This window comes from Chiloscyllium plagiosum, chromosome 32, assembly GCF_004010195.1.
Source record: "Chiloscyllium plagiosum isolate BGI_BamShark_2017 chromosome 32, ASM401019v2, whole genome shotgun sequence".
Taxonomy (NCBI): Eukaryota; Metazoa; Chordata; class Chondrichthyes; order Orectolobiformes; family Hemiscylliidae; genus Chiloscyllium; species Chiloscyllium plagiosum.
The window spans coordinates 30308332-30334845 of NC_057741.1; the positions used below are offsets into that span (position 1 = coordinate 30308332).

The 26514-nt window shown below is 42.3% G+C and overlaps 1 protein-coding gene across 1 annotated transcript in view; it reads left to right on the top strand.

The window, feature by feature from the left end:
• sgms2a (sphingomyelin synthase 2a) overlaps positions 1–26514 on the top strand; it is a 73056-nt gene that overhangs the window by 36048 nt on the left and 10494 nt on the right. Inside the window, 3 exon segments of the mRNA XM_043673961.1 lie at positions 7424–8146; positions 22940–23057; positions 24463–24616. Of these exon segments, the coding sequence (XP_043529896.1) occupies positions 7704–8146; positions 22940–23057; positions 24463–24616 (715 nt within the window). The 5' untranslated portion in view covers positions 7424–7703.

The window sequence follows — 26514 nt, forward strand, 5'->3', positions numbered from 1 at the left end:
GTGAGAAGAACGAGGTACATTTTTCAGGTACTAGTGTCTTGCCATTACTGCTAAGGCCATAGCAAACAGCAGTAAAACCAAATCCTAATGCAGAGTGTTGCAAATTTCCAGAGTTATAAGATGCTAAAATAAACATTTGTTGATGAAAGGTTATAATTTGTTGAAAAAGTTATTTTCTATGTATAACCTACAGCATTCTACCCTTGGTTAAAGTATGCTCAAGTCCTCTGAACTGATATTTGTGCTTGGAGTTTAAAGCAATAAATTTGTCATTTTAGGGAGCAATCTGTATTAATAAGACTGTCTATCTGAATAATGATTAAAAGTGAGGGTTTCTTTACTGAGGGATTTATGTTATGATACCTGCTTAGCTTTTAAATCCTACATAAGCCAATGTATTTTTTCAAAAGCAAATCAGTGCTTGGAAACCAACACAATATAAATAAACTTGATTAATTGCAATTTAACTTTTTTTTTCTTGACTAGACTAAACACAGAACAATTTGGATTACTGAGATGTTTACTTCCTTCTACATTCAAAATTAATCCATTTCCTACCAAAGGTTGGTTGATTTCTGAATTCAACTTACTTCCATGGAAAGTAATTCCTAAATATCTCAATATAGCACTAACTAGACACAGCAGGTCACTGCCTAAAATTTTAAATGAATTTTTATTGCTGTTCTTCCACGTATAAATTGTTTGAGCTGAGTCTGTAATAGTTAGTTAGTTATTTAATTAACCTTTCTGGGTGGGTTATGACGTATTCGGGGCAGGTGGGACTCGAACCCTGGCCTCAGGCTCACTCTACTACAGTGCCACAAAACCCTTTTTGTTTTATTACATTCTTTGCAAATTATTGTTAATAATTTGAGGGGTTGTAATTGTAACAAATCTCTCTACTCATCCATGTAATGTAGTTAAACATGTGATGTTAGGCTCAGGCTTCAAGTTGTCCCTAGTTACCTCTGTTCTTGATTCTCTGTTATGCTCGTATCCCTTTTTGAACCATATTAAAGTAAGTGTTCGAGAATCTCCATAGGTCTGGCAGAATCAGAACCTCCAAACAAAGCTCCTATTCAATTCACTGTTAACTCTGTTTCTCTCTCCACAGATGCTGTCAGATCTGCTGGGTTTCTCCAGCATTCTGTCTTTTTAGTAGATGCTGAAATATTTAACTTTCCTGTTAACAGTTAAATTACAGAATGTTAACTCATCCAAATGTTTTTGGACTAATGTCTGAAGTAGACAACATTCCAAAAGTCAATATTTCTATTGGCCGACTTCTGATGCAGAGGGAAGGGGAAAAAACTTGCCTTTTTGTTGCTTTTTTTAAACAACCTCATGATGTGTGCCAAAGCCAAAATTTAGCAGTGTTGTAATAAAGGCAAATGCACCAACTTGTGAGTAGCATGCTCTCAGAAACAGAATTGCCTCTGATTCAGAAGGCGAGGTTAAAAGCTTCATTCGAGGAGTTGAACCTACAATCTGTGTTGACACTCGTCAAATACTGAATGAGTGCTGGGTTATTTAATGTGCTGTTTTGCTGCTGAGATTCTGGACTGCAATCCTGTCTTAGATGGAGCTACAAGGTCCTTTAGCACATTTTGAAGAAGAACAGGGAAATTTACTCTATCGCTTATACAAAATTTATCAACCAGCACACGAACTAGCTTGTTCTTTTGATCGCTAGGCATTCTAAAGGAAAACAAAAACAGAAGTTGCAGGAAAAGCTCAGCAAGTCTGGCAGCATTTGTGAAGAGAAACCAGAGTTAATGCTTCTGGTCCGATGACCCTTCCTCTGAGTTCAGACAGAGGCAGAGAGCGAGAGAAAGAGAGTCAGACAGAGGGACAGAATCAAATGGGGGTGGGGGGAGAGAGTTTGGCAATATCTAAAGAGAAATTAGTTAACATTTCTGATCTGGTGACCCTTCCTCGGAGTTCAGAGGAACTCCGACTTGCTGAGCTTTCCCAGTAATTCTTTGGTTTGTGTTGGATTTACAGCATCCGCAGTTCGATCAGTTTTGGTTCTCGAGCAAACATTAGTTTGTCCAACCCAAGTAATTGTCTGAAAATTCAGGAAGGATAAAAAAAAAACTTAAGCTTACATAGAATTTCTTACAACCTCAGAATATCCAAAGGTCCAAAGAATTACTTTTGAAATGCAGTCACTATAGCCACAAAGGAAATGGTGGCATTACTTCGTGTGCTGCGGGGTTCCACAAACAGGGATGTAATAAGTAGTACGTTCTCCAAATTTTAAAAATGGAGAGAGAAATGTTAGCAAAACATAGAGGAACTCACTGTTTTTTGACTAAAGCCATGGGATCATTAAAGTTCACCCAAGAGGTTATAATATGATCCTCACTTAATGGTGGCACCACCAACACTACAGCATTCTCTTTGTACTTAAAATCGTCAATGGTTTACGTGCTCAACTCCCTGAAGTGAGATTTGGCTGAGGGTGAAAGATGGCGACAAATTGGAATGTAATCCAGCTAAAACATTGCATCATTTTGGAGCTTTAGAGATTTAAAAAAAGAAAATGTCAAAAGGGGAAGGACAGACAAAAGGCAGCACATGGTTAGTGAGAGAGAGAAAGAAACCTACACTGCTAACTGATACAGCAGTGAATCTGCACAGTTACTGCCTTTGCTACTTGAATTAATGTGTCTCTGGACATTGGAGTGCATCTCGGAAAACGTAACAAACAGTGCAATTCACAACTGATCTTGGAGGAACCTGTATGAGAGAGCTCACAGCACAGGAACAGATAAGTACACCGTTTTTAAGTGTAACCTTTTCTGTAAATCTACAATAGTGAGTAGAGTGGGTTCTTTCTTGATTGTATGTTTGAGATGTCTCTCGATTAAATTTTTAAAAATATAAGCTATAAGTATTGTTAGCCTGGAGTGTTTTTTTTTAGAGCAATAAGACTGTGCTATTCCTGGGTCTATAGATTGTGTAGGAGCAAGGATTGTCTTTAGTAGAGTGATATGCTCTTGTTGAATGTGGGAGTTGAGGGAGAATTTACATGTTACTGAGGATTATATTTGCAGGGAATGTCTTTGGTTGTGAATCCTGTTGGATTGAATGGATCGGTTGGAGCAACAGTTAGAGGCAGTAAGGAAATTACAAGAGCTGGGGGTATGATGGATGGCAGTTATAGGAAGGGAGAAAAGCTGCAGATACAGTCAAATATATGGGTTAACTCCAGGAAAGGTAAGAGAGGTAGGCAGTTAGAGCAAGAGTCTTATGTGGTATCCCCATTTCAGACAAGTATGCTGGAAAATATAGGGGGTGAAAGACTTTCAGGGAAATGTAGCACGAACAGCCAAGTTTCTGATATCAAGACAGGCTCTAATGCAATGAGGGATATGTCTGGTTCCAAAAGATGGATTATGTTAGGGGACTGTCTAGTCAGAGGCATTAACAGACGTTTCTGCAGCTAGCAGCACAAAATCAGAATGGTGTTGCCTGGTGACAGGATCAAAATGTCTCCTGAGAGGGTGCAGAATGTTCTCAAAGGGGAGAGGGACCAGCAGGAGCTCATTGTACACATTTGAAACCAACAATATAGGAAGGGAAAAGGATGAGATTTTCAAGGGACATTATAGGAGGTTAGGCAGGAACTTACAAAGGAGGTCCTTAAGGGTAGTAATATCTGGATTACTCCCGGTGCTTTGAGCTAGTGAGAATGGGAATAGGACGATAGAGCAGATGAATGTGTGGCTGAGGAGCTAGTACATGGAGAAGGGTTCACATTTCTGGCTCATTGGAATCTCTCCTGGGGTAGAAGTGACCTGTACAAACAGGATGGATTGCACCTGCATTGGAGGGGGACGAATATACCGGCAGGGAGATTTGCTAGAGCTGCTTGGGATGACTTAAACTAGTAAGGTGGGGGTTGGGACCCAGGGAGATAGTGAGGAAAGAGATCAATCTGAAACTGGTACAGTTGGGAACAGTCGGGGCAGGCAGGAAAAAGGCAGAACAAGGTTGGAATGATCAACTGCACTTATTTCAATGCAAGGGGCCTAACAGGGAAGGCATTTGAACTTGGGGCATAGTTTGGAACATGGGCCTGGGATATATAGCAATTACAGAAACATGGCTCAGGGATGGGCAGGACTAGCAGCTTAATGACAAATGCTACAGGAAGGATAAAAAGGGGGGCAAGAGAGGAGGGGGAAGTGGTGTTTTTGATAAGGGATAGCATTACAGCTGTGCTGAGGGAGGATATTCCTGGGCATACATCCAGGGAAGTTATTTGGGTGGAACTGAGGTAAGAAAGGGATGATCACCTTATTGGGATTGTATTATAGACCCCCTGATAGTCAGAGGGAAATTGAGGAACAAATTTAAGGAGATTTCAGTTATCTGTAAGAATAATAGGGTGGTTATGGTGGGGGATTTTAACTTCCTAAGCATAGACTGGGACTGCCATGGTGTTATGGGTTTAGATGGAGAGGAATTTAAGTGTGTACAAGAAACCTTTTTTGATTCAGCTTGTGGATGTACCTACTACAGAAGGTGCAAAACTTGACCTACTCTTGAGCAATAAGGTATGGCAGGTGACTGAGGTGTCAGTGGGGGAGCACTTTGAGGCCAGCGACCATAATTCTATTCCGTTTTAAAATAGTGATGGAAAAGGATAGACCAGATCTAAAAGTTGGCGTTCTAAATTGGAGGAAGGCTAATTTTGACAATATTAGGCAAGAAAGCTGACTGGGGGCAGATGTTTGCAGGTAAAGGGATAGCTGGAAAATGGGAAGCCTTCAGAAATGGGACAATGAGAGTCCAGAGACAGTACACTCCTATTAGGGTGAAAGGGGATGCTGGATGACTGGAGAAATTGAGGTTTTGGTCAAGAAAAAGAAGGAAGCATATGTCAGGTATACTTGGGATAGATCGAGTGAATCCTTATAAGAGTATAAAGGCAGTAGGAGTATACTTAAGAGTGAAATCAGGAGGGCAAAAAGGGGGCATGAGATAGCTTTGGCAAATAGAATTAAGGAGAATCCAAAGGGTTTTTACTAATACGTTAAGGACAAAAGGGTAACTCGGGAGAGAATAGGGCCCCTCGAAGATCAGCAAGGCAGCCTGTGTGTCGAGCTGTAGGGGATGGGGGAGATAACTAATATTTTGCATCAGTGTTTACTGTAGAGAAGGACATGGAAGTTATAGAATATGGGGAAATACATGGTGTCATCTTGAAAAATGTCCATGTTATCGAAGAGGTGGTGCTGGATGTCTTAAAATGCGTAAAAGTGGATAAATCCCCAGGACCTGATCAGGTGAACCCTGGAACTCTGTGGGAAGCTGGGATCAGGTGAACCCTGGAACTCTGTGGGAAGCTGGGGAGGTGATTGCTGGTTCCTTTGCTGAGATATTTGTATCATCGATAGTCACAGGTGAGGTGCTGGAAGACTGGAGGTTGGCTCATATGGTGCCACTGTTTAAGAAGGGTGGTAAGGAAAAGACAGTGAACTATAGACTGGCGAGCCAGACGTCAGTGGTGGGCAAGTTGTTGGGGGGGATTCCTATACATGTATTTGGAAAGGCAAGGACTGATTAGGGATAGTCAACATGGTTTTGTGCGTGGAAATCATGTCTCACTAACTTGATTTGAGTTTTTTTTTGAAGTAACAAAGAGGATTGCAGAGGGCAGAGTGGTGGATGTGATCTATGTGGAATTCAGTAAGGCATTTGACAAGGTTCTCCATGGGAGATTGCTTATCAAGATTAGATTTCATGGAGTACAAGGAGAACTAGCCATTAGGATATGGAACTGGCTCGAAGATTTTGGATGTGAGCGTAGGAGGTATAGTTAGTAAGTTTGCAGATGACACCAAAATTGGAGGTGTCGTGGAGTGAAGAAGGTTACCTGAGTACAACAGGATCTTGATCAGATGGGCCAATGGGCTGAGGAGTGGGAAGTGGAGTTTAATTTAGATAAATGCAGATGCTGCATTTTGGAAAAGCAAATCTTAGCAAGACTTACACACACAATGGTAAGGTCTTGGGGAGTGTTACTCAACCAAGAGACCTTGGAGCTCCCTGAATGTAGAGTCTCAGCTAGATAGGATAGTGAAGAAGACATTTGGTATGCTTTCCTTTATTGGTCAGAGTATTGAGTACAGGAATTGGGAAGTCATGCTGCGGCTGTACAGGACATTTGGTCAGGCCACTCTTGGAATATTGCATGCAATTCTGATCTCCTTCCTATCGGAAGGATGTTGTGAAACTTGAAAGGGTTCATTAAAGATTTACAAGGATGTTGCCAGGATTGGAGAATTTGAGCTATAGGGAGAGGCTGAACAGGCTGGGGCTGTTTTCCCTAGAGAGTCAGAGGCTGAGGGGGTGACCTTTTTATAGAGGCTTATAAAATCATGAGGGGCATGGATAGGATAAATAAAGTCTGTTTCACTGGATTGGGGGAGTCCAGAACTCAAGGGTATAGTTTTCGGCTGAGAGGAAAAAGATATAAAAGACCTAAGGGGCAACTTTTTCACGTAGAGGGCGGTGCGTATGTGGAATGAGCTGCCAGAGGAAGTGGTGGAGGCTGGTACAACTGCAGCATTTTAAAAGGCATCTGGATGGGGTATATGAATGTGAAGGGTTTGGAGGGATAAAGGCCTAGTGCTGGCAAATGGGACTAAATTAGGTTAGGATACCTGGTTGGCATGGACAAGTTGGACTGAAGGGTCTGTTTCTGTGCTGTACATCTCTATCACTCTAACTCTATAACTCAACTGAAATTAATAGCTGACCCATGTTTGTACATTATAGGAAGTTACATTTCCATCAAAATTGAAATGCCCTCTTTGCAATCGCATCTCCTGTTACTGTTGCCAAATCCTAGTCTGAGATTACTTGACTATTACTCATATTTTGCGATGAATTTTCTAGCTTACTATTTTTACGACCAATGTTTAGGATGTGACTCCAAAGAACTGTGAAGTTCACCTGCGGTGAATTGTTGAAAGTGGGACTGAGCTAAACCAATCTGGAAAATTGAATTCCTGCACCATGCTGAGCTTGTTTATCTTTAGGGTAATGAAGGTGACCAGGGTCAGGTCACTAGCTGTGGGTGTGGGAAGGGAAAGTTTGGCCATGATGATGATCTTCATTATCCAGTGTCCTCAGTGGAAGTGTTGGATCAGGATAGGATTGTTGTTAGCTGTAATACCCACATTTACAGGACAACAACTTGTCTTTAGAGATTGCTTAGACTCTCCCAAGCATCATGTGCATTTGAACAATAAATTCTGGGGCTGATCATCATGGATCACATGGCACCCCATTAGTCAGTGTCCAGCACAATTGGTGAAACTCTCATTGGATAGAACCTGTTTGAATGTGTGAAACTTTCCAGCATAATGCAAAGCCTGACTGCTTACTTTTGGCTGTCTTTTCACAGATGCCACTTTAATGAGAGTGGGATGAGGTAATAGTTGCACTACTTTGGATACTTTTGCTGCAATCTCCCTCTGGGACTCTATCATTGAACTTTTTGGGATTACATCATACCCTACGATGACCACTTTCAATCGATGGACCACCATACTATAAATAATCGTGCATGCGCTACAATATTCTGTTGACCATCATTTAAAAAGAGGAGGACAAGAGCTTGCAACGATTGTGATAACTCTGTGACTTTCTTTCCCTTTGTTTGACTGTCGGCATTTCAGACCTTGATGGATGTGATCGAGACATTACAGTTTGAAGAACATCCACACAGTCAGCAGACCATGCCTTGCAGTGGTCATGCCAGGTCTACCCTACTCCCTATTGACACTGAGGGAAGCAAGTCTACCAGTTTACCAAATGGCATCCGGAAAGGTCAGCAATGTCCACAGGAGTATGTACAAATCTCCTTACCAGATGCACGCAGTAAATTTCCAATGGAGTGGTGGAAGACTGGTGTCGCCTTTGTTTACGCACTATTCAACTTGATTATGACGAGTGTAATGATCACTGTTGTACATGAGAGAGTCCCACCCAAAGAGAAGAATCCTCCACTACCTGATACGTTCTTTGACTATGTGGACCGTGTTGAGTGGGCTTTCAAGATCTCAGAAGTCAATGGTTTGATCCTAGTCGGCCTCTGGACGATCCAATGGTTACTACTTCGATACCGGTGAGTGATGCATTGAAATGCAATTCTTCATCTGATTGGTGTTCTCTTCATAGCATCCAACTGCTTGCAGTTCAACAGTGGTGAGACCTGTCAATTACAGGATGCAAGTGGATTATTCTGCAGAGTTCCTTTTGATCCCCTTGTCTAAGGAAAGATATAGTGGCATTGGATGGGGTCCAGAGAAGGTTGATCCATGCAATGGGGGGATTTTCTTATAAGGAGAGGTTGGGTCTGTACTCATTAAGATAAAGGTAAAAGGTTATGTTACCATAGTCTTACCAAATCTTGGGCTACTCTGTGTCATTAGAGACCGATGACTGGTGGTGATTTAACCAGGGGATCACCACACCTCGAGTGAGGGGAGAGGTTGAAAAGGCTGGTACCCTCATGGTGTGGAAATAGAGTCCATGCTTTTGGCAGTACCTGCATTGCAAACCAGTTCATCAAACTGTGCATTGGAGTTTAGGAGAATGAGAGGTGACCTTAATGAAACCTGCAAGAGTATTGGAGGGTTTGACAGGGTAGATATGAAGTGGTTGTTTCCCCTTCAGGGAGAATCTAGGACGAGGGGACATGATCTCAGAATAAGGGTTTGACTGGTAAGAACATAAATGAGGACAGTTTTGTTGAGGTTAATGATTGTTTTGGAATTCTTGGCCACTGAGGGCTGTCAAAGCTGGGCCATTAGATAGTTTTGGGGCTGAGATTTTTAAACAATAGGGAAATGGCAAGAACACAGTGAATCTGTGCAATTACTGCCTTTGCTGTTTGAATCCATGTATCTCTGGACATCTGAGTGCATCTGGGTAATGTTAAACAGCGAAATTCACCACTGCTCTTGCAGGAACCTGTGTGACAGGTCTCCTTCCTATCTGAAAGATGTTGTGAAACTTGAAAGTGTTACAAGGATGTTGCCAGGGTTGGAGGATCTGAGCTACATGGAGAGGCTGAACAGGCTGGGGCTGTTTTTCCCTGGAGCGTCGGAGACTGAGGGGTGACCTTAGAAGTTTACAGAATCATGAGGGGCATGGATAGGATAAATAGACAAAGTCTTTTCCCTGGGGTCGGGGAGTTCAGAACTAGAGGGCATAGATTTAGGGTGAGAGGGGAAAGATATAAAAGAGACCTAAGGGGCAACATTTACACGCAGAGGGTGGTATGGAATGAGATGCCAGAGGAAGTGGTGGAGGCTGGTACAATTGCAGGGTGGTACGTGTATGGAATGAGCTGCCAGAGGATGTGATGGAGGCTGGTACAATTGCAACATTTAAGGGGCATTTGGATGGGTATATCAATAGGAAGGGTTTTGGGGGATATGGGCCGGGCGCTGGCAGGTGGGACTAGATTGGGTTGGGATATCTGGTCGGCATGGACAGGTTGGACCGAAGGGTCTGTTTCCATGCTGTACATCTCTATGATTCTATGACAGAGCTCACAGCACAGGAACAGGTAAGTGCATAGTTTTTAAGTGTAGCCTTGCTGTAAATCTACAATAGTGAGTAGAGTGGATTTTTTCTTGATTTGTATGTTTTATTGAGGTCTGTCTCTTGATTACATTTTTTAAAATATAAGCCGTAAGTATTAGGTTGGCCTGGAGCAATGGTGTTTTTTCTTTTGTTAGAGCTTAGGGAGAGGCTGAACATGCTAGGGCAGTTTCCCTGGAACATTGGAGGCTAAATGTTATCTTATAGAGGTTTATAAAATCATGACGGGCATGGGTAGGGTAAATGGACAAGATCTTTTCCCTGGCATCTAGAGCTAGATGGCATAGGTTTATGGTGAGGGTGGAAAGATATGAAAAGGACCTAAGGGGCAACTTTTTCACAGAGGGTAGTACGTGTATGGAATGAGCTGCCAGAGGAGGCTGGTACAATTGCAACATTTAAAAGGCATTTGGATGGATATATGAATATGAAGAGTTTAGAGGGATATGGGACCACATTAGGTTAGGATATCTGGTTGGCATGGATCGAAGGGTCTGTTTCCGTGTTGACTCTAAAATGGATTTGTGGGTAGGGTAGTACGTGTATGGAATGAGCTGCCAGAGGAGGCTTGTACAATTGCAACATTTAAAAGGCATTTGGATGGATATATGAATATGAAGGGTTTAGAGGGATATGGGACTAGATTAGGTTAGGATATCTGGTTGGCATGGTTCGAAGGGTCTGTTTCCGTGTTGAACATGTCTGTGACTCTAAAATGGATTTGTGGGTTATGGGATCAGCAGGTGATGGGCGAGTCAGCCTACATCTGGTTATAATTGTGAGCCACTGAGAACTATTTCATGCTCACATCTGGAAAGGCATTTCTTATGATAGTGTGATTATTTGATTGGAAATGGATAGAAATACAGGGTGTTGGGTGCGTTAGTCGTTTCATCTCTGGTATTCTCATCTTGGAATTTAGGACAGACTGCTGGATGAATGTCCTTTTTTGATTTTGTTCAAAATAAGTATTTCACACAATATGCTTCTAATATCTGCATTTCTTTTTGACAGCCATTCGAGCTTAAGAGAAAGTTGATAGTCACTCTCCCTCTGATTCAGTGATGTCTGGTGTGTAAACTTTAGGAAGAGACAGTGGTCTAATGAGCACATCTGTATTCAATAAACCTTCTTGAAAGCCTCATTTTGCATCAAGTTAATGCATTGCCAGGGTTTGAGGCACAAGGATGACCACATTTTCCCAGTATTCTGATCTTCCAGATGGATGAGCAGAAAATTTGCTGTAAATGGCTTTCCGATGATGCTGGGGACAGTAAAATATCTTCCCACGTTATATTTTAAGGCATGAACACAAAATACGCAACACCACTGTTGAGACTAGTTTTCAATTCCACATTTCTTTATTAAGTAAATTAATTTGAATTCCACCAGTTGCTGTGGTACAAATTGAATCAGTGTCCACAAAATCGAAGCCCCTGGATTGCTAGTCCAATAATGTGCACTGTAACATAATATTCTGCAGATTAACTTCACATAAAAACTGGGGAATGTATTGTACTGGCTTTGCGTTACAATTAAATTGTTAAAACACCAGAAGGCGCTCCGAGTACATCGTAACCTGCTGGTTAGCTGCAAGCCTATATGGGCAGCTTGATGGCTTTTGTAGTAAGGTGGTAGTTTCCATCCCTCTGAGCCAGGAGTCCTGGGTTCAAGTCCATGTGTGGGAACAGTGAGAATGTGGACCAGGGGGCTGCCAGAAAGGTAAACTTCCCTCTTGAAGAGTTACCTCATGAATAGGTGGAGCGAAGGCTCAACAGGAGTGGACACAGACATGGGACTTGCTGGGCATGTGAACTGGTATATTTGAGCTGTGGCTGGATGAACTTCAAATTATTTGGGAGGCTGAGGGGGTGATAGAGACGAGTTATAGGGAGGTAGTCACACCTAAGTTACAGGATAAAGGTAGCTGGGTGACCATCGGGAGAGGGGAAGGGAATAGGCAGACAGTGCAGGGACCCCTCCCATGACCTTTTGGAATACTGTTAGGGGGCTAATCTACCAGGGGAAAGCCACTGTGGCCAGGTTTCTGGCACCGAGCCTGCCTCTATGATTCTCTATCACTGTTGCTCTCCTATTCTTCCCCCCCTTCTCCTCTTAGCCCATCATTAGAGGAACATTCAGGAGATTCTATGGTCACGAGTAAGACTCCCATATGGTATGTTGCCTCCCGGGTGCCAGGGTCAGGGATGCCTTGGATAGAGTCTACAGGATTCTTAAGGGACAATGTGAGCAGCCAGGAGTCGTGGTATAGATTGGTACCAATGACATTGGTTAGGGAAGAGGAGAAGCTCCTGAAAAGAGAATATCAGGAATTAGGTTGGAAGCTAGAAGACTGGGTGAGCAGTGTCATAATCTCGATTGCTACTGGTGCCACAGGCTAGTGAGGCTAGAAATAGAGAGTGAATGCAGATGCACGTGTGGCTGTGGGGCTGGTGTAGGAGGGAGGGCTTCAGATACGTAGATCATTTGGATACCTTCTGGGGAAGGTGTGACCTGTACAAGAAGGACAAATTGCACTGAACTGGAGGCACACCAATATTCTGGGCAGGAGGTTTGCTCGAACTCTTTGGGAAGGTTTACACTAGATTAGCAGGGGATGGAAACCGGAGTACAGATCAGACGATGGAGTAGGTAGCCAGATACGGCGTGCAGACAGTCTGTGAGGAGAGATAGACACTTGATAGGGCAAAGGTACATTCAGTGTGATGGGTTGAGGTGTGTCTATTTTAATGCAAGAAGTATCTGGAATAAGAGTAATGAACTCAGAGCATGGATCAGATCTTGGGACTGTGATGATGTGGCCATTACGGAGACTTGGATATCATGGGCAGGAATGATGTTTGGATGTTCCAGGGTTTGATGTTTCTAAAGGAATATGGGGGAGGTAAAAGAGGTGGAGGAATGGCATTGCTCACTGGGGATAGTGTCACAGCTGTAGAAAGAGAGGTTGTTGAGGTTAGTTTGTCGACAGAGTCAGTATGGGTGGCAGTCAGAAACAGAAAAGAGCAGTTACTTTACTGGGAGTTTTCTACATACACTCCAAGAGCAAACAGAAAAAAAAGGAGCAGATTGGGAGGCAGATTTTGGAAAGATGCAGAAGTAACAGGGTTATTGTCAGGGTGACATTAACTTGCCTCTTATTGTTTGGAACCTTCTTTGTTCAAATATTTTGGATGGAGCAGTTTTGTCAAGTGTGTAAAGGAAGGGGTCCTGACTCAATATGTAGATAGATAGACTGACTAGAGGGGAGGTCATATTGGATTTGGTACTTGACAACGAGCCATGCCAGGAGTCTGACCTGTTGGGAGAACATTTCAGTAATAGTGATTACAACTCACTGACCTTTATTACACTCATGACGAGGGATAGGAGCAGACGACATGGGAAAGTATTTAGTTGGGCGAGGGGGAATTACAATGCTATTGGCACAAACTGGGATGCCTAAATTGGTAACACATGTTCTCAGGGAATTGCATGACAGAAATATGGAGGTTGTTTAGGGAGCACGTGATGGACAGGTTTGCTGCACTGGGGCAAGGAAGGGTTGGTAGGTTGAAAGAACTTTGGGTGATGAGGGATGTGGAACATCTAGTCAAGAGGAAGAAGGAAGCTTACTTAAAGATGAGGCATTGATCAGACAGGGCTCTAGAGGGTTACAAGGTGGCCAGGAAGGAACTGAAGAATGGACTTAGGACAGCAAGGGGGGGGGTGCCTGAAAAGGTTTTAGCGGGTAGTTTTAACGCAAACACTAAGGTATTCCACACTTGCGTGAGAAACAAGAGGAAAGCCAGAGTGAGGGTAGGCTGATCAGGGATAGTGGAGGGAACTTCTCTTCAGTATTCACTGCAGAGAGTAACCTTGACTGATATGCTAGAACAGGTTGGTGTTAAGAAGGAGCGTCGGAGGCTGAGGGGTGACCTTATAGAGGTTTACAAAATTGAGGGGCATAGATAGACAAAGTCTTTTCCCTGGGGTCGGGGAGTCCAGAACTAGAGGGCATAGGTTTAGGGTGAGAGGGGAAAGATATAAAAGAGACCTAAGGGGCAACTTTTTCACGCAGAGGATGGTACGTGTATGGAATGAGTTGCCAGAGGATGTGGTGGAGGCTGGTATAATTGCAACATTTAAGAAGCATTTGGATGGGTATATGAATAGGAAGGGTTTGGAGAGATATGGGCCAGGTGCTGGCAGGTGGGACTAGATTGTGTTGGGATATCTGGTCAGCATGGACAGGTTGGACCGAAGGGTCTGTTTCCATGCTGTACATCTCTGACTCTAAGGAGAATGTGCTGAAAAATTTTGCAAAATAAAGGATAGATAAATTCCCAGGGCCAGATGGGATATACCCTAAATTACTACAGGAAAAAAGGAAAGAGATTGCTGTGCCTTTGGCAATCATCTTTGCATCCTTACTGTCCACTGGCATAGTGCCATATGACTGGAAGGTAGCAAATGTTCCCTTGTTCAAGAAAGAGACTAGGGATAATCCTGGGAATTGCAGACCAGTCAGTCTTATGTCTGTAGTGGGGAAAAGCATTGGAGAGGAGTCTGAGACACCGGATTTATGATTACTTGGAAAATCATAGTTTGAATAGAGGTAGTCAGCATGGCTTTGTGAGGGGCAGGTCATGCTTCACAAACCTTATTGAATTCTTTGAGGATGTGACAAAACACATGGACAAAGATAGAGCAGTGGAGTCATGTATATGGATTTTAACAAGGTATTTGATAAGGTTCCCCATGGTCGGCTCATTCAGAAAGTAAGGAGGCATGGGATACAGGGAATTCTGGCTGTGTGAATATAGAATTGGCTGGCCCATAGAAGACAGAGGATAGTGGTAGACAGAAGGTATTCAGCCTGGAGTTCAGTGACCAGTGGTGTTCCGCTGGAATCTGTTCTGGAGCCTCTGCTGTTTGTGATTTTTTAAAAAATCAGTGACTTAGTATGGGTGGGTTAGTATGTTTACCAATGACATGAAGGTTGGTGGAGTTATGGATAGTGTGGAGGACTGTTGTAGGTTGCAATGGGACATTGGCAGGATACAGAACTGGGCTGATAAGTGGCAGATGGAGGTCAACCTGGAAAACTGAAGGTCGAATATTAATGCAGAATATAGGGTTAAAGGCAGGATTCTTGGCAGTGTTGAGGAACAGCAGGATCTTGGGGTCACTGTCCATAGATCCCTCAAAGTTGCCTCCCAAGTTGATTGGATTGTTAAATAGGCATATGGTGTGTTGGCTTTCATTAGCGGGGGATTGAGTTTAACAGCCAGAAGGTTGTGCTGTGGCTTTGTAGAGCCCAGATTAGACCACACTTGGAATATTGTGTTCAGTTCTGATTGCTGCATTTTAGGAAAGATGTGGAAGCTTTATAAAGGGTGCAGAGGTGATTTACCAGGATGCTGCCTGGACTGGAGGGCATGTCTTAAAGGTTGAGGGAACTAGGGCTTTTCTCATTGGAGAAGGATGAGCGGTGATTTGATAGAGGTGGACAAGATGATGAGAGGCATAGATAGTGGCTAGCCAGAGACATTTTCCCAGGGCAGAAATGTATATCGGTGGGGTGGGGGTGGGGGGGGGTGCATTTTAAGGTGAGTTAGAGGAAGGTTTAGGGGAGATCAGAGGCAGATTCTTTAAACAGAGTGGTGGGTATGTGGATGCACTGCCAGCAGTGGTGGTAGAGTCAGATACGTGAGGGACATTTAAGCGACTCTTGGTTAGGCACATGAAAGATTAGTACAATGAAGGGTATATAGGTTAGTCTGATTTCAGAGTAGGATAAAAGGCCGGTACAACACTGAGGGTTGAAGGGTCTGTGCTGTGCTGTACTGTTATACGTACTAAGTCCCACGTACTCCAGAGGTGTATCATACCACAAGTTGCTTAAAAATCATCCATAAGGGCCACTTTCTTGTCTGTCTTTCGCTTTTTATTTTTTGATTTATTTTTTTCCCTTTTTCCAAAGAATGAGTTTGGCATGCATAACCTTTCAGTGACAACATTTCACCATTTGGCTTGCATTATGTTGTTAATTAGTTGAGTTTCTCCAGCAATTTCTGGTTTTGTTTTAGCCTTTCAGCTTGTGGGGGGTTATTCCTGAGTTTAGCTCATGGGATGTAGATTTATCTTCATTGTGAGAACTCCGCAGCTGTATGTCTACATACTAGTTAATTTGGCAATCCATCAGATAATGCATTGTGATCTTTCTGGATCAGTAAATATTTGTACTGTTGGAGCAGGGCTAAGTTCATGTCTGCAGCTCTTTTAACACTGTTAAAGATGGCCAATGAAAGCCATCTCGATAACACATTTGGCACAATGTAGCCTTGTTGGGTTGAACTCTGCACAACGTGGGGCAATTGTTGACAAAGCAAACAGAACTGGGAGTCTGACTGCAGATGTGTAAAGTCTACCGGTCCCCTTCAAACCTTGTGGTCTGATCTGACACATGCAAAGTATCACTCTTGTCAATGTAATGAAAAGCTTTTCTTATTGAATATTAGTTATCTAAATCTTGTTGTGCAGACATTTGTGGAGTGGGTAGATAAGTGGCAGATGAATTTCAATGCAGAGAAGTGAGGCAATGCACTTTGGTAGGAAGAAAATGGATCGACAGTACTAAATGAGTGGTGTACTATTCTAAAGGGGTACATGAGCAGAGGGACCTGGGTGTTGTATGTGTACAGCAATGTTCCCTTAAACCTGCACCTTGTAGCCACTCTGTTTGGTGGACAACAGTTGGTGCCAACATTGAGTTCCAGTTTCAGAAGTGAGTGACACAAATGGACTTTGAAGATCTACACAGCAAAAAAAAAGTTCAGTGGGGGGGGGGGGGGGGGGTGTCATTAGTAGCAGGTCAAGTGGAGAGAGTAGTTAATGAAGCCTATGGTAACCTGGGTGTTTTAATAGGGGCATAGAATACAAAAGGAAGAAGGTAACGTTGAACTTGTATTAGAGACTTTTTAGACCCCAGCTGGAGTATTATGCACAGTTTTTGGTGCCACATTATATGAAATGTGAATGCATCAGGGAACAAGCTGAAGAGATTTCCAACAGATTGGAACAGACAGATGAGGATAGATTGGGACACTTTTTTTTTCCTTGAGGAAAACCTCTAGGCATTTTTGATATCATGAGCGGGCTGGATGGAAAGACTGGGAGAAACTGTTCCCCATTGTAAAAAAAAAACTAGAATGAGAGGACAGTTTTAAAAGGATTTCTGAAAGAAAGCAAATTTGATAAGTGTTTTTCACACAACAAATAGTTAGGATATGGAATGCACTGCCTGGAAGTTCAAATTCAATCGTGGCATTCGAGAGGGTATTGGATGACTGTGTTTCTGTTTAAATTACATACAAGGAAATGCAGGAGAATGGCACGAATGCTCATGTAGAGAGCTGGGTGCAGACATGATGGGCCAAATGGCTGCTGTCTGTGCCTTAACTCTTCAGTGATTCTGTGAGCAGTGTCCTTGTGATGCTTGTTGAGGGTAAGCACTTCAAAAATTATTCTGCTGTTTGAGTAGTGTGACATAGTCTCAGTTCAACATCTCATAGATAGGTTTTTGATTAGTAAGGAGAGCAAGGTTTACAGGGAGAAGGCAGGAAAATGGGATTGAGAAACATGTCAGCCACAATCCAGTGGCAGAGCGGTCACTATGGGCTGAATAGCCTAATTCTGCTCCTATATCTTTTGGTCATTTGAAAGAGAGCATTTCTGACTGTGCTGCCTGCCCTCAGCACTGTCCTAAAGTGTGGGTCTAGATAGACTAGCTGAGAACACTGAACAGGACTTGAACCTTTTCACTGCAAGGCAAGTGCTATCACTGAGCCAATGTTGAGATAGAGAAAAATAACCAAAATTCCTCTGTGAATGTAGGAGCAGAGATCAAAGTGAAAAGCAAATTTACGAGTGAGGGGAAAAAAACATACTTTTTTATTTGGAGTACCGCAGGGGGTAAGAGAAACAAAGTCTCTTTGTTTAAAATGTATTTCAATGTCAGGATGAAAGATGCATTTGAAGTCTGAGTTTTTTCTATGATCAGCACGAGGCTATCATGTGGTGGAGCAGTTACGCATCTAATGGACTGAACACACGTCTGCCGATGACTTTCCTCTTTGTTCACAGGTGTCAATCAGTCAAAACAGCAAGTGATGTTGTCTTGTGACTTTTTATTAGCAGTTTAGCCTGGAAACCCTCTGTTTCTTCTCATAATTGCTCGACCTCCTCTCTCCAAAACCTGAGATTTGTATTCAACTCAATTCACAAATCCCTGTGAATCCGGTCTGTAGAGTGTTAACAATCTGATCAGGAGGACAAAGAGATGGAGAAATGAGGGTATCTTTTGTTAAATTCCCTTATGATAAGTAGAGACTGCAGGGTTATAAGATAATTACCAATTAGTAAAGGCTGATAACGCAGACCCATCACATCTGACTTAAAGATGATACTAAGAGAACATAGTGACACAAAGCAAAGAAATTCTGTCCAGCAGTCTTATTTGGATGGCATAAGATTGTAGCAAAATAAATTTTCTAGCAGAGAAATTATTATTGGCTTCCTTGCTACCGTAGTTTCAACCTGGCATTCTCTTTGTGTTCGTTCTTCCTGAATCACACTGAGAATGTGTAATCCTGTCCACCACCAAATCCATACACTCCCTCTGCCAGCAGCTCCAAGACAGCAACACTATAATAGATCGTATGGTTGGGAATTGCCAATTCAGCAATTCCTGACTATAGGAATATTGGATCGTTCGATGTGGGGTGGGGCAGCAGAGCAGAATGGGCTACACTACATTGTATCAGAGAACACAGACAAGTAGCCATTCCTATCAGAACTTCTGCCTGACTGTGTGCAAAATATAGACCAGGGACTATATTGACTCAATGTCTTTAGAAAGACTCAGCCAAATATCTAGAAAAGGAAGGTAGCACTCTCTTTGCCAAAACAAAGAACAAGCATGTTTTTTTATTTATATAGTGCCTTTCACAATTTCAGGACATAGAAAACATTTAATTAGTTGAAAAGCATTTTGTAAGTGTTGGGGTTAGTCAAATTGCAAGCAGTGAGCTCCCCAACTGGATAAATGATCTGCTTTGAGAAATGAAAATAAAAAAAATACTGGTAATGCTCAATAGACCAGGCAACTCTATTGGAAAACAAGTAGAGATAATGTTTTAAGGTTGATCACCATTCATCGGAGCTCTGACTTTAGGAGTTGGTAGAAGAATAAATATTGACCAGGATACAATGGCCCTGCCTTTCTCATCAGAAAGTGTAATGTGATCTTTTTTAACGCCCATCTGAGGGAATGAACTCTGCTTAAGATCCCACCCAAAAAAGAGTGCGTGCTGTAATTCAGGACTACCTTATTTGTGCAGTGAATGCCTGAACAGTCTGTATTAGTGCTTGAGTGGAGCTTGAACTCATGATCCCTGTTTGAGGCAGGAATTCTCCCACTGAGTGATATTGGGAGCTGTCCTGTTGACTTATCCTAAAGGAATAACCCAAACCACTTTGCCATTTTAGAAATTTTTCAACAAGAGTAAATTTACAAAGGGTAGCAAATTAAAAATGTTGACAGATGAGACACTTGACTGGAGGCTCTTGAAAGTGAAGAATTCTCATCTGGTGTGAAGATTATTGCGATGTCTCCAGTAATAGTGGGCGGCACGGTGGCACAGTGGTTAGCACTGCTGCCTCATAGCGCCAGAGACCCGGGTTCAATTCCCGCCTCAGGCGACTGACTGTGTGGAGTTTGCACGTTCTCCCCGTGTCTGCGTGGGTTTCCTCCAGGTGCTCCGGTTTCCTCCCACAGTCCAAAGATGTGCAGGTCAGGTGAATTGGCCATGCTAAATTGCCCGTAGTGTTAGGTAAGGGGTAAATGTAGGGGTATGGGTGGATTGCGCTTCGGCGGGGCAGTGTGGACTTGTTGGGCCGAAGGGCCTGTTTCCACACTGTAAGTAATCTAAAAACAAATCTTAAAAAAAAATCTAATCTAATACCCCATCCTTGCAAATCCCAGTCGAGCCCTAGTTTTGTAGAAATGTTGACAGCCATTCATAATAGTGATAAATGACCATTGCAAACATCTCTCCTTTAAAGGGTATCAATAAGTGTATTAGTCATTTCATGCATTCATTCTGCATTCTTTAACACACTCATATGATGTAGGCATCTCTAGCTAGGCCAACCTTTTATTGCCTATCCCGAATTGCCCAGAGGCCAGTGGAGAGTGAACCATTTCGCTATGGGTCTGAAGTTAAATGAAGGCTAGACTGGGTAAAGATGGCAGATTTCCTTCCTTCCTTCAAGGACATTTAGATTTTTTTTTATGTTAATCGACAATGGTTACATGGTCATTGTTAAGCTAGATTGTAATTCCAAATTTTGATTAAAAACAAATTTCGCCATATGCCATGGTGGGATTCAAAACAGTGTCCCCAGAATATCCGCCTGGGATTCTGGGTGGTTGGTCTAGTGACATAACCATACTGCCACCGTCTCCTCTCAATTAAAGGTGTGAACAGTTATTCTAACCTGCCCGATAAGGATCCTACTTCTCATCGGGCTTCACTGCCAAGTTCTCAGCTTTTATGCCTGGTATACAACTGGAAACGAGACCACACAAGGGTGGAATTGCTTCACTGAAGTAGCTGCATCAGAGTTGCTGTAGCTGATCAATCTCTCACAGCCAACAATAAGGTGATTCACCCTAAAAGTTGGAAATTATCTATGGGCTTTCACAACATCAAACGATGAAGGTCAGGCCATATAACTGGATGAAAACATCCTGCTTGGCATTAACTCAAAGTCTTGTAGTTTTGATCTCCAGTCTCTAATCAGCAAGGCACCCTGGAGTATGATTTTTTTCATTCATTCACAGGATGTGTGTTACTGGCCAGCATTTATTGCACATCCCTCATTGATAGTTAAGAGTCAGCCATGTTGCTGGAGTCACATGTAGGCCAGACCAGATGGCAGATTTCCTTCCCCATAGGACAACAGTGAACCAGATGGGCTCTCCACAGCAATCAACAACGGTTACCCGGGCATCACTAAACTCCAGATTTATTTCAGTTGAATTCAAATTCGAATCCAGGTGCCCAAACTTTCCCATGGTCACTGGATTAATAGTCTAGCAATTTTATACTATGAGACCATCAACCCCACTCACCCACACCTATTTTTTCTTTTTACCCCCTTCTCTTTTTCCCCCCCCCCCCCCCTCACCTATGTAAACTAAAGTAGGCCCTTCGACCCAGTCAAGGAAAGAAGATGGTGGCAACAAGCTTCCCCAGCCCCACACTAGTTTTGTTTGGCATCATTGCATCATATAACCATTTCTGTATATTTTTTTTAAAGTTGTAAATCATTGCTTGGGGAAGCGCTAATATGTGATCTGGAACCATGTATTTTCCATTTCACTGAGCTGAGAGTTCTGCAGTCGGCTTTCAGCTAGTCTGGTTTATGTTCACCCAACCTAAATTCTTTCCAGAGTGAGGCGCTCATTGTTGGGTTGCCAGACTTTGTGGGGGTTGGGAAGGGGCGGAGGTGTGAATAGAGGTCCAGAAATTGAACCTCTATAGGCAACATAAAGAGATAATAACATCAATACAAAACTAAATAGCACAAAGGCTGGAAATCTGAAGTGAAAGCCGAAACACAAAATATTGGAAAAGCTGTCATTGGGAAATTGCTTGGATTTTATTATAATGGAGGTTATAACAGGACAGTAAGAAAATCTCAATGCCATCGCACTGATCGTGGTTTTGTAATTTTTTTTTTTGCAGTTTTTATGGAAGTAACAAGCAACCTCAGTGAGTGGTAACCAGTGGGTATATTGAACTTCGATTCACAGAAGGCAGTTGACTAGGTGCTACATTTGAAGTGTACATCTAACTGAAATTTCTCCTCTTCATAGGTGAGGGAGTATTGGAGATGCTCAGACCGTTTTCTCCTTGGGGAGGAGATGGCTGAGAGGAGGTTTGATTTAAATCTTTCAAATCAATAGAGGCCTGGAGAGAGCAGATGGGGAGAAACTGCTCCCACTCATAAAATGAAGAATGAGAGGGTGCAAATTTAGTGTTTTGCAAAAGAAGAGAATGCAATGTGGGAGAGAAAAAAAAACTTTATCAGTGAGTCATTAGGGTTAGGGTTAGGGTTGAGAATGCATTGCCTGGAAATGTGGCAGAGGCAAATTCAATTGAGGCATTGTTTCCAATCAAATAACCAATGTGCAGGTTTCCGAGAAAAGGCATCAAGACAATCCTCAGCTGGTGAATCTGTCTAGATAGGATGGGTTGAATAGTTTCTGTTAGACACTTTTAAAACTGTCATGGCGGTAAAAGCTCATGGTTTAGGGATTAACATATTAGTTTGGATTCATTGGAAATAGGAATCACAGGAGGGGCACAAATGGGTCACTTGATATTTTAATGTAAACAAATTCAGTCATTTGTTTTGGGAGTTTCCTGTGTGCAAATTGGCTGCCTCGTTACTGATATTATATTTACTCACATGGGATGTGGTTGTCACTGGATGGACCAACATTCATTGCCCGTCGCTAGTAGCCATTTGAAAAGGTGCTGGTGAGCTACTGCCTTGAACTGCTGCAGTCCATGTGTGATAGGGAGACCCAGAATGCCCTTAAGAGGGACTTCCAGGATTTTGATCCAGCGACCCTGAATGAACAGTGATACATTTACTCACCATCCTGACTCAGAAATATAACGGTGACTATATTTCAATAGCGCTTCAATGTTATTAAATATTTTGGGACTTCCTGAGGCCACTCCAAGCACTGTATGATGTGGATGCTACGTATGTACACTGCCACCAAATTGCATCATTTGAGTTAAAAACTTACATTTAGGCAAGTTTACCCTCCAGCGGGAATTCCACTAAGAGCTATCGTTGCTTTTTGCTATCCTGCAGTGACTGCCGAAATTTCCCCACCCCCACCAAACAAATGTCAGATAGTCATTTGGCACTTTAGACAAATAATCTCTCAGGAATAATGGTCACTTGGGGAATTATACCCTAACGGGTCAGTGCAGCCTGGTTGTGGACGTCAGGGTGAATGTATACTGATGAATAATTCATCCCTTTTTTGCCATAAACCAGTGCATATTCAGAAGCCTCTGGAATTGGAACCGAGATTTGGACACTTGTTGCGTGTTATTATTACAATGCTATTTCTATGTGGTACAATAGTGAGATCTCTACAGCTGAATAGTTTAGTTTAGCTCTGAGTTGACTTTGCAGACTTTTCTTCCCATTGCAGGTCGATTGTGGGGCGTAGGTTTTTCTTCATAATGGGAACTCTGTACCTGTACAGGTGTATCACCATGTACATCACCACTTTACCTGTGCCTGGCATGCATTTCCAGTGTGCACCAAAGGTAAGGTCCTCACCTTTTTAAAAATAAATCGCTCTGCATTTGGTAATTTTATTTTTGATTGCCTAATGAGATTTCACTATTGCTAAGGACCCGTCTATTGTGAGGTACAAAAACCATCTGGGGACAGTTCCTAGCTTAGCAGCAATTTGACTAATCCCAGTTGTAGAGATTGAGTGGGAGGGTGTTGTCGGACAGCTACAATTGACTCCGTAAGAGGGAGATCAGCATTCTCATCCATAATACTATCTAGCAGCCATGTTACTTGTTAAATATAAATTCAACATTATTTATAGCAAGGGAATGTTTTGCTTCTGGGTATTGATGTTCCAAAAGGAGGTGGGAAGGGTCCAGCAATGATTTGAGAAGGTCATTTGGATTTGAATGATGTACCTAAAGGGTTTCTTGAAGGAAGAAATTTGAAAATGATTTCCTATGCTTCTGATAAAACAAATTGAAACTTTCACATCAATTAACTAACACTGAATCATTCCTAAAATAGAGGTAATATCTTAGCATGAAACTCTGGTCATAGAACTTGCACATTAGAAATGTGTAGCTACAGCATTGTAGCCCATCTCCAACTTGTGTTCCTCACAAAGAAATTGTTGAAGAAACTCAGCAGGACCAGCAGCATCTGGGGTGAGAGAAACGAGTTAGTGCTTCAAATCCGACTTAATATTTTTCAGAACTTTCAGTTGGGGGGCTGGAAATTGCGAGGTTTTTAATGATATTAAAGGTGAGTGGAGCAGATGGTGAGGGCGCCCAGTGCGTGTCAGTGGTAGCCAAGGACAAATTAAGATATAAGATAGGTGTAAATAATAGATGTGAAAAGGGCAAAATGGGTTCCAGTAAAAGACAGCTGAGGCAGGTTTGCTTCCCCACATTTGAAAAAATGGAACAGTATATAACGGGCTTACAGTTCAAGTGGCTGTGCAAAGTACTGGGTTTTTCTGAAATCTCACAGACAAACTTATCTTGGGCATCTTCATAATCAAAGCCTTAAATCCATTAAACTATTTATCCAAACATTGCATTGCATTCATTTCACATCTATTTATTTAGGAAAGAAGATAGCTGCAAATGTTTCTAGGGTTCATATTGAGGCTTTATTGGAAGAATGCATATTAACTGCTCACCTTGTTTTTCAGTTGGTTCCTTTGAATGAGATTGTCTGTCTGCTTGATGGTACCTAAAAACCAAAGTTGTCTTTTTTTTTCTTGCTCTCAAAGGCACGGAGAGGATAACTGGTATCAATTACACTCTTGCATCTTCCAAACTCATTCTCAACCCCAAGCTGGGAGCCACAGTGGGTGTATAGTGTCTGGACTGGATGTGCCTTGAATAGCAGGGATCATAAATTGTCAGCCTGCTATTTCTTATCCATGGTTGTTTTGCTCTCTCCCAGCTGTATGGAGACTCTCAGGCCAAGCTGCAAAGAATTTTAAAGTTGATCTCTGGCGGAGGTCTTTCGATTACTGGCTCGCATATCATGTGTGGAGATTTTCTATACAGCGGTCACACTGTCATGCTGACGATCACCTACTTGTTTATCAAAGAATGTAAGTGGTTACTGTTTGTTGGTGTGGGAGTATTAATGACTTTTGCTGGAGTTCTAGCATATTGTTCCAGACCTGACCCTGTTACAATTCCGTTTTAGTTACTGCTGTGATATCATGAAATTCTAATTTACTTAACGATTCTGGGTGACAATTTTGTTTTTTATACACTTTGCATCAATAGGCAGAGGGTTTTAGTTTGCATTTCCTGTTTTATCACTTGCAGCTTTCTTCTTTAATCTGTTGTGTTCTTTTGATACCCTCTCTCTTTTTTTGGCCTCTGACTCAGTTATACCTTTTAACAGTATACACTTTTCTTGTTTACTCCCTGCCTCAAGCATTTTATGTCCTTCATGGCTCTTGTTAATCTCTGAAAGGATATTGGTCCTAGCCCATGTTCAAAATGACACCATCTGTTATTCACAAGTTGCAGTTCCTCCAGGAATCTGAACTCTTCTATCCAATTCCCCATACAGCTTGGATTGTTTTCCCAGATTTTGCCTGTGTTGAAAAATGTGGTGCTGGAAAAACGCAGCATCCGAGGAGCAGGAGAATCGATGTTTCGGGCATAAGCCCTTCTTCCTGGATGCTGCCTGACCTGCTGTGTTTTTCCAGCACCACATTTTTTAACTCTGGTACTCCAGCATCTGCAGTCCTTGCTTTCTCCCAGATTTTGCCTATGCTTGGAAGAATACAACAGAGCAGAACTGTAAAGTTGAGTTGTGGCTGTGAACAGTGGTCACTGCAAATCATTAGAAACCAATGATTGGCCACTTCTCGACAAGCAAGTTTCATCCTGGTTTTTTTTTTGTCTGCTTGCCCCAGGCCCAATTCCATACAAGTGGTTTGATGATGTGTTCTTCTTTAATTCATAGTTGTGTATATCAAAGTTTTGCGGCCAGTTATATAACCATCAGAGACTTCATTCAATTCTTCAATAGGGCACTGCCAAGATTTTCTATATGACTTGCATCAAGCTGTTTCCAGAGGCTGTGATGTTTTCCACATTAATTTGCACCACACCCAGACATAAACAGACAGTTGCATTGTGATGAAACTTAATGAACAAGGGCTATATCAAGTTATTTTGTGTTTAAAAACAGAATTTATTTTTTCCTGGGATGTAGGGATTGCTGGCTGGACTAGCATTTGTTGCTTAACCTGAATTGTCCAGAGGGCAGTTAGGAATCAGTCATATTGCTGGTGGGTCTGGAGTAACATTTAGGCCAGACTAATCAAGAACAGGACTTCCCTTCCCAAAAACAACATTCATTAATGTTGTGTGAACATTGCATTTTATCCCAAACTAATTTCATTTGGTTTTGTTCCTACGATAGATTTAACTCATGGAGTTTTCTGCTATTTAATCTCTGGGCACAATTAAAACAAAATTAATTGATATGGCTGTTTTGATTAGATCAAACTTAATTTTAGTATTTTTGAGTTCAGTGTCCAGTTTCCCAGCCCCATCCAAGCCACCCATATTTCTTCCCCTCTCACACAACACAAATGCACTCATGCAACACACACACACCCAACAGCTGCCCGCAAATACACAATGCATGCAACAGACCCATATGCGCACTTCTACCACTTCCTATTCTTTCATTTGGAGATAAAGTTGGTGAGAGTACAGGGGAACCTCCAACTCCGTGCAGATTGAGAATCAGATCTGAACTTCTGGGATTTGTGAGACTTTGTTTTGAGTCACAAAGGAGAAAGTGAGGACTGCAGAAGCTGGAGATCAGCCAAGAGTAATGCTGGAAAAGCACAGTAGGTCAGGCAGCATCCGAGAAGCAGGAGAGTCAGTGTTTCGGACATAAGCTCTTTATCAGGAATGAGGCTTGTGGGTCAGGGGGCTGAGATAAATGAGGGGGTGGGGGCGGAGAGGTCGGGAAGAA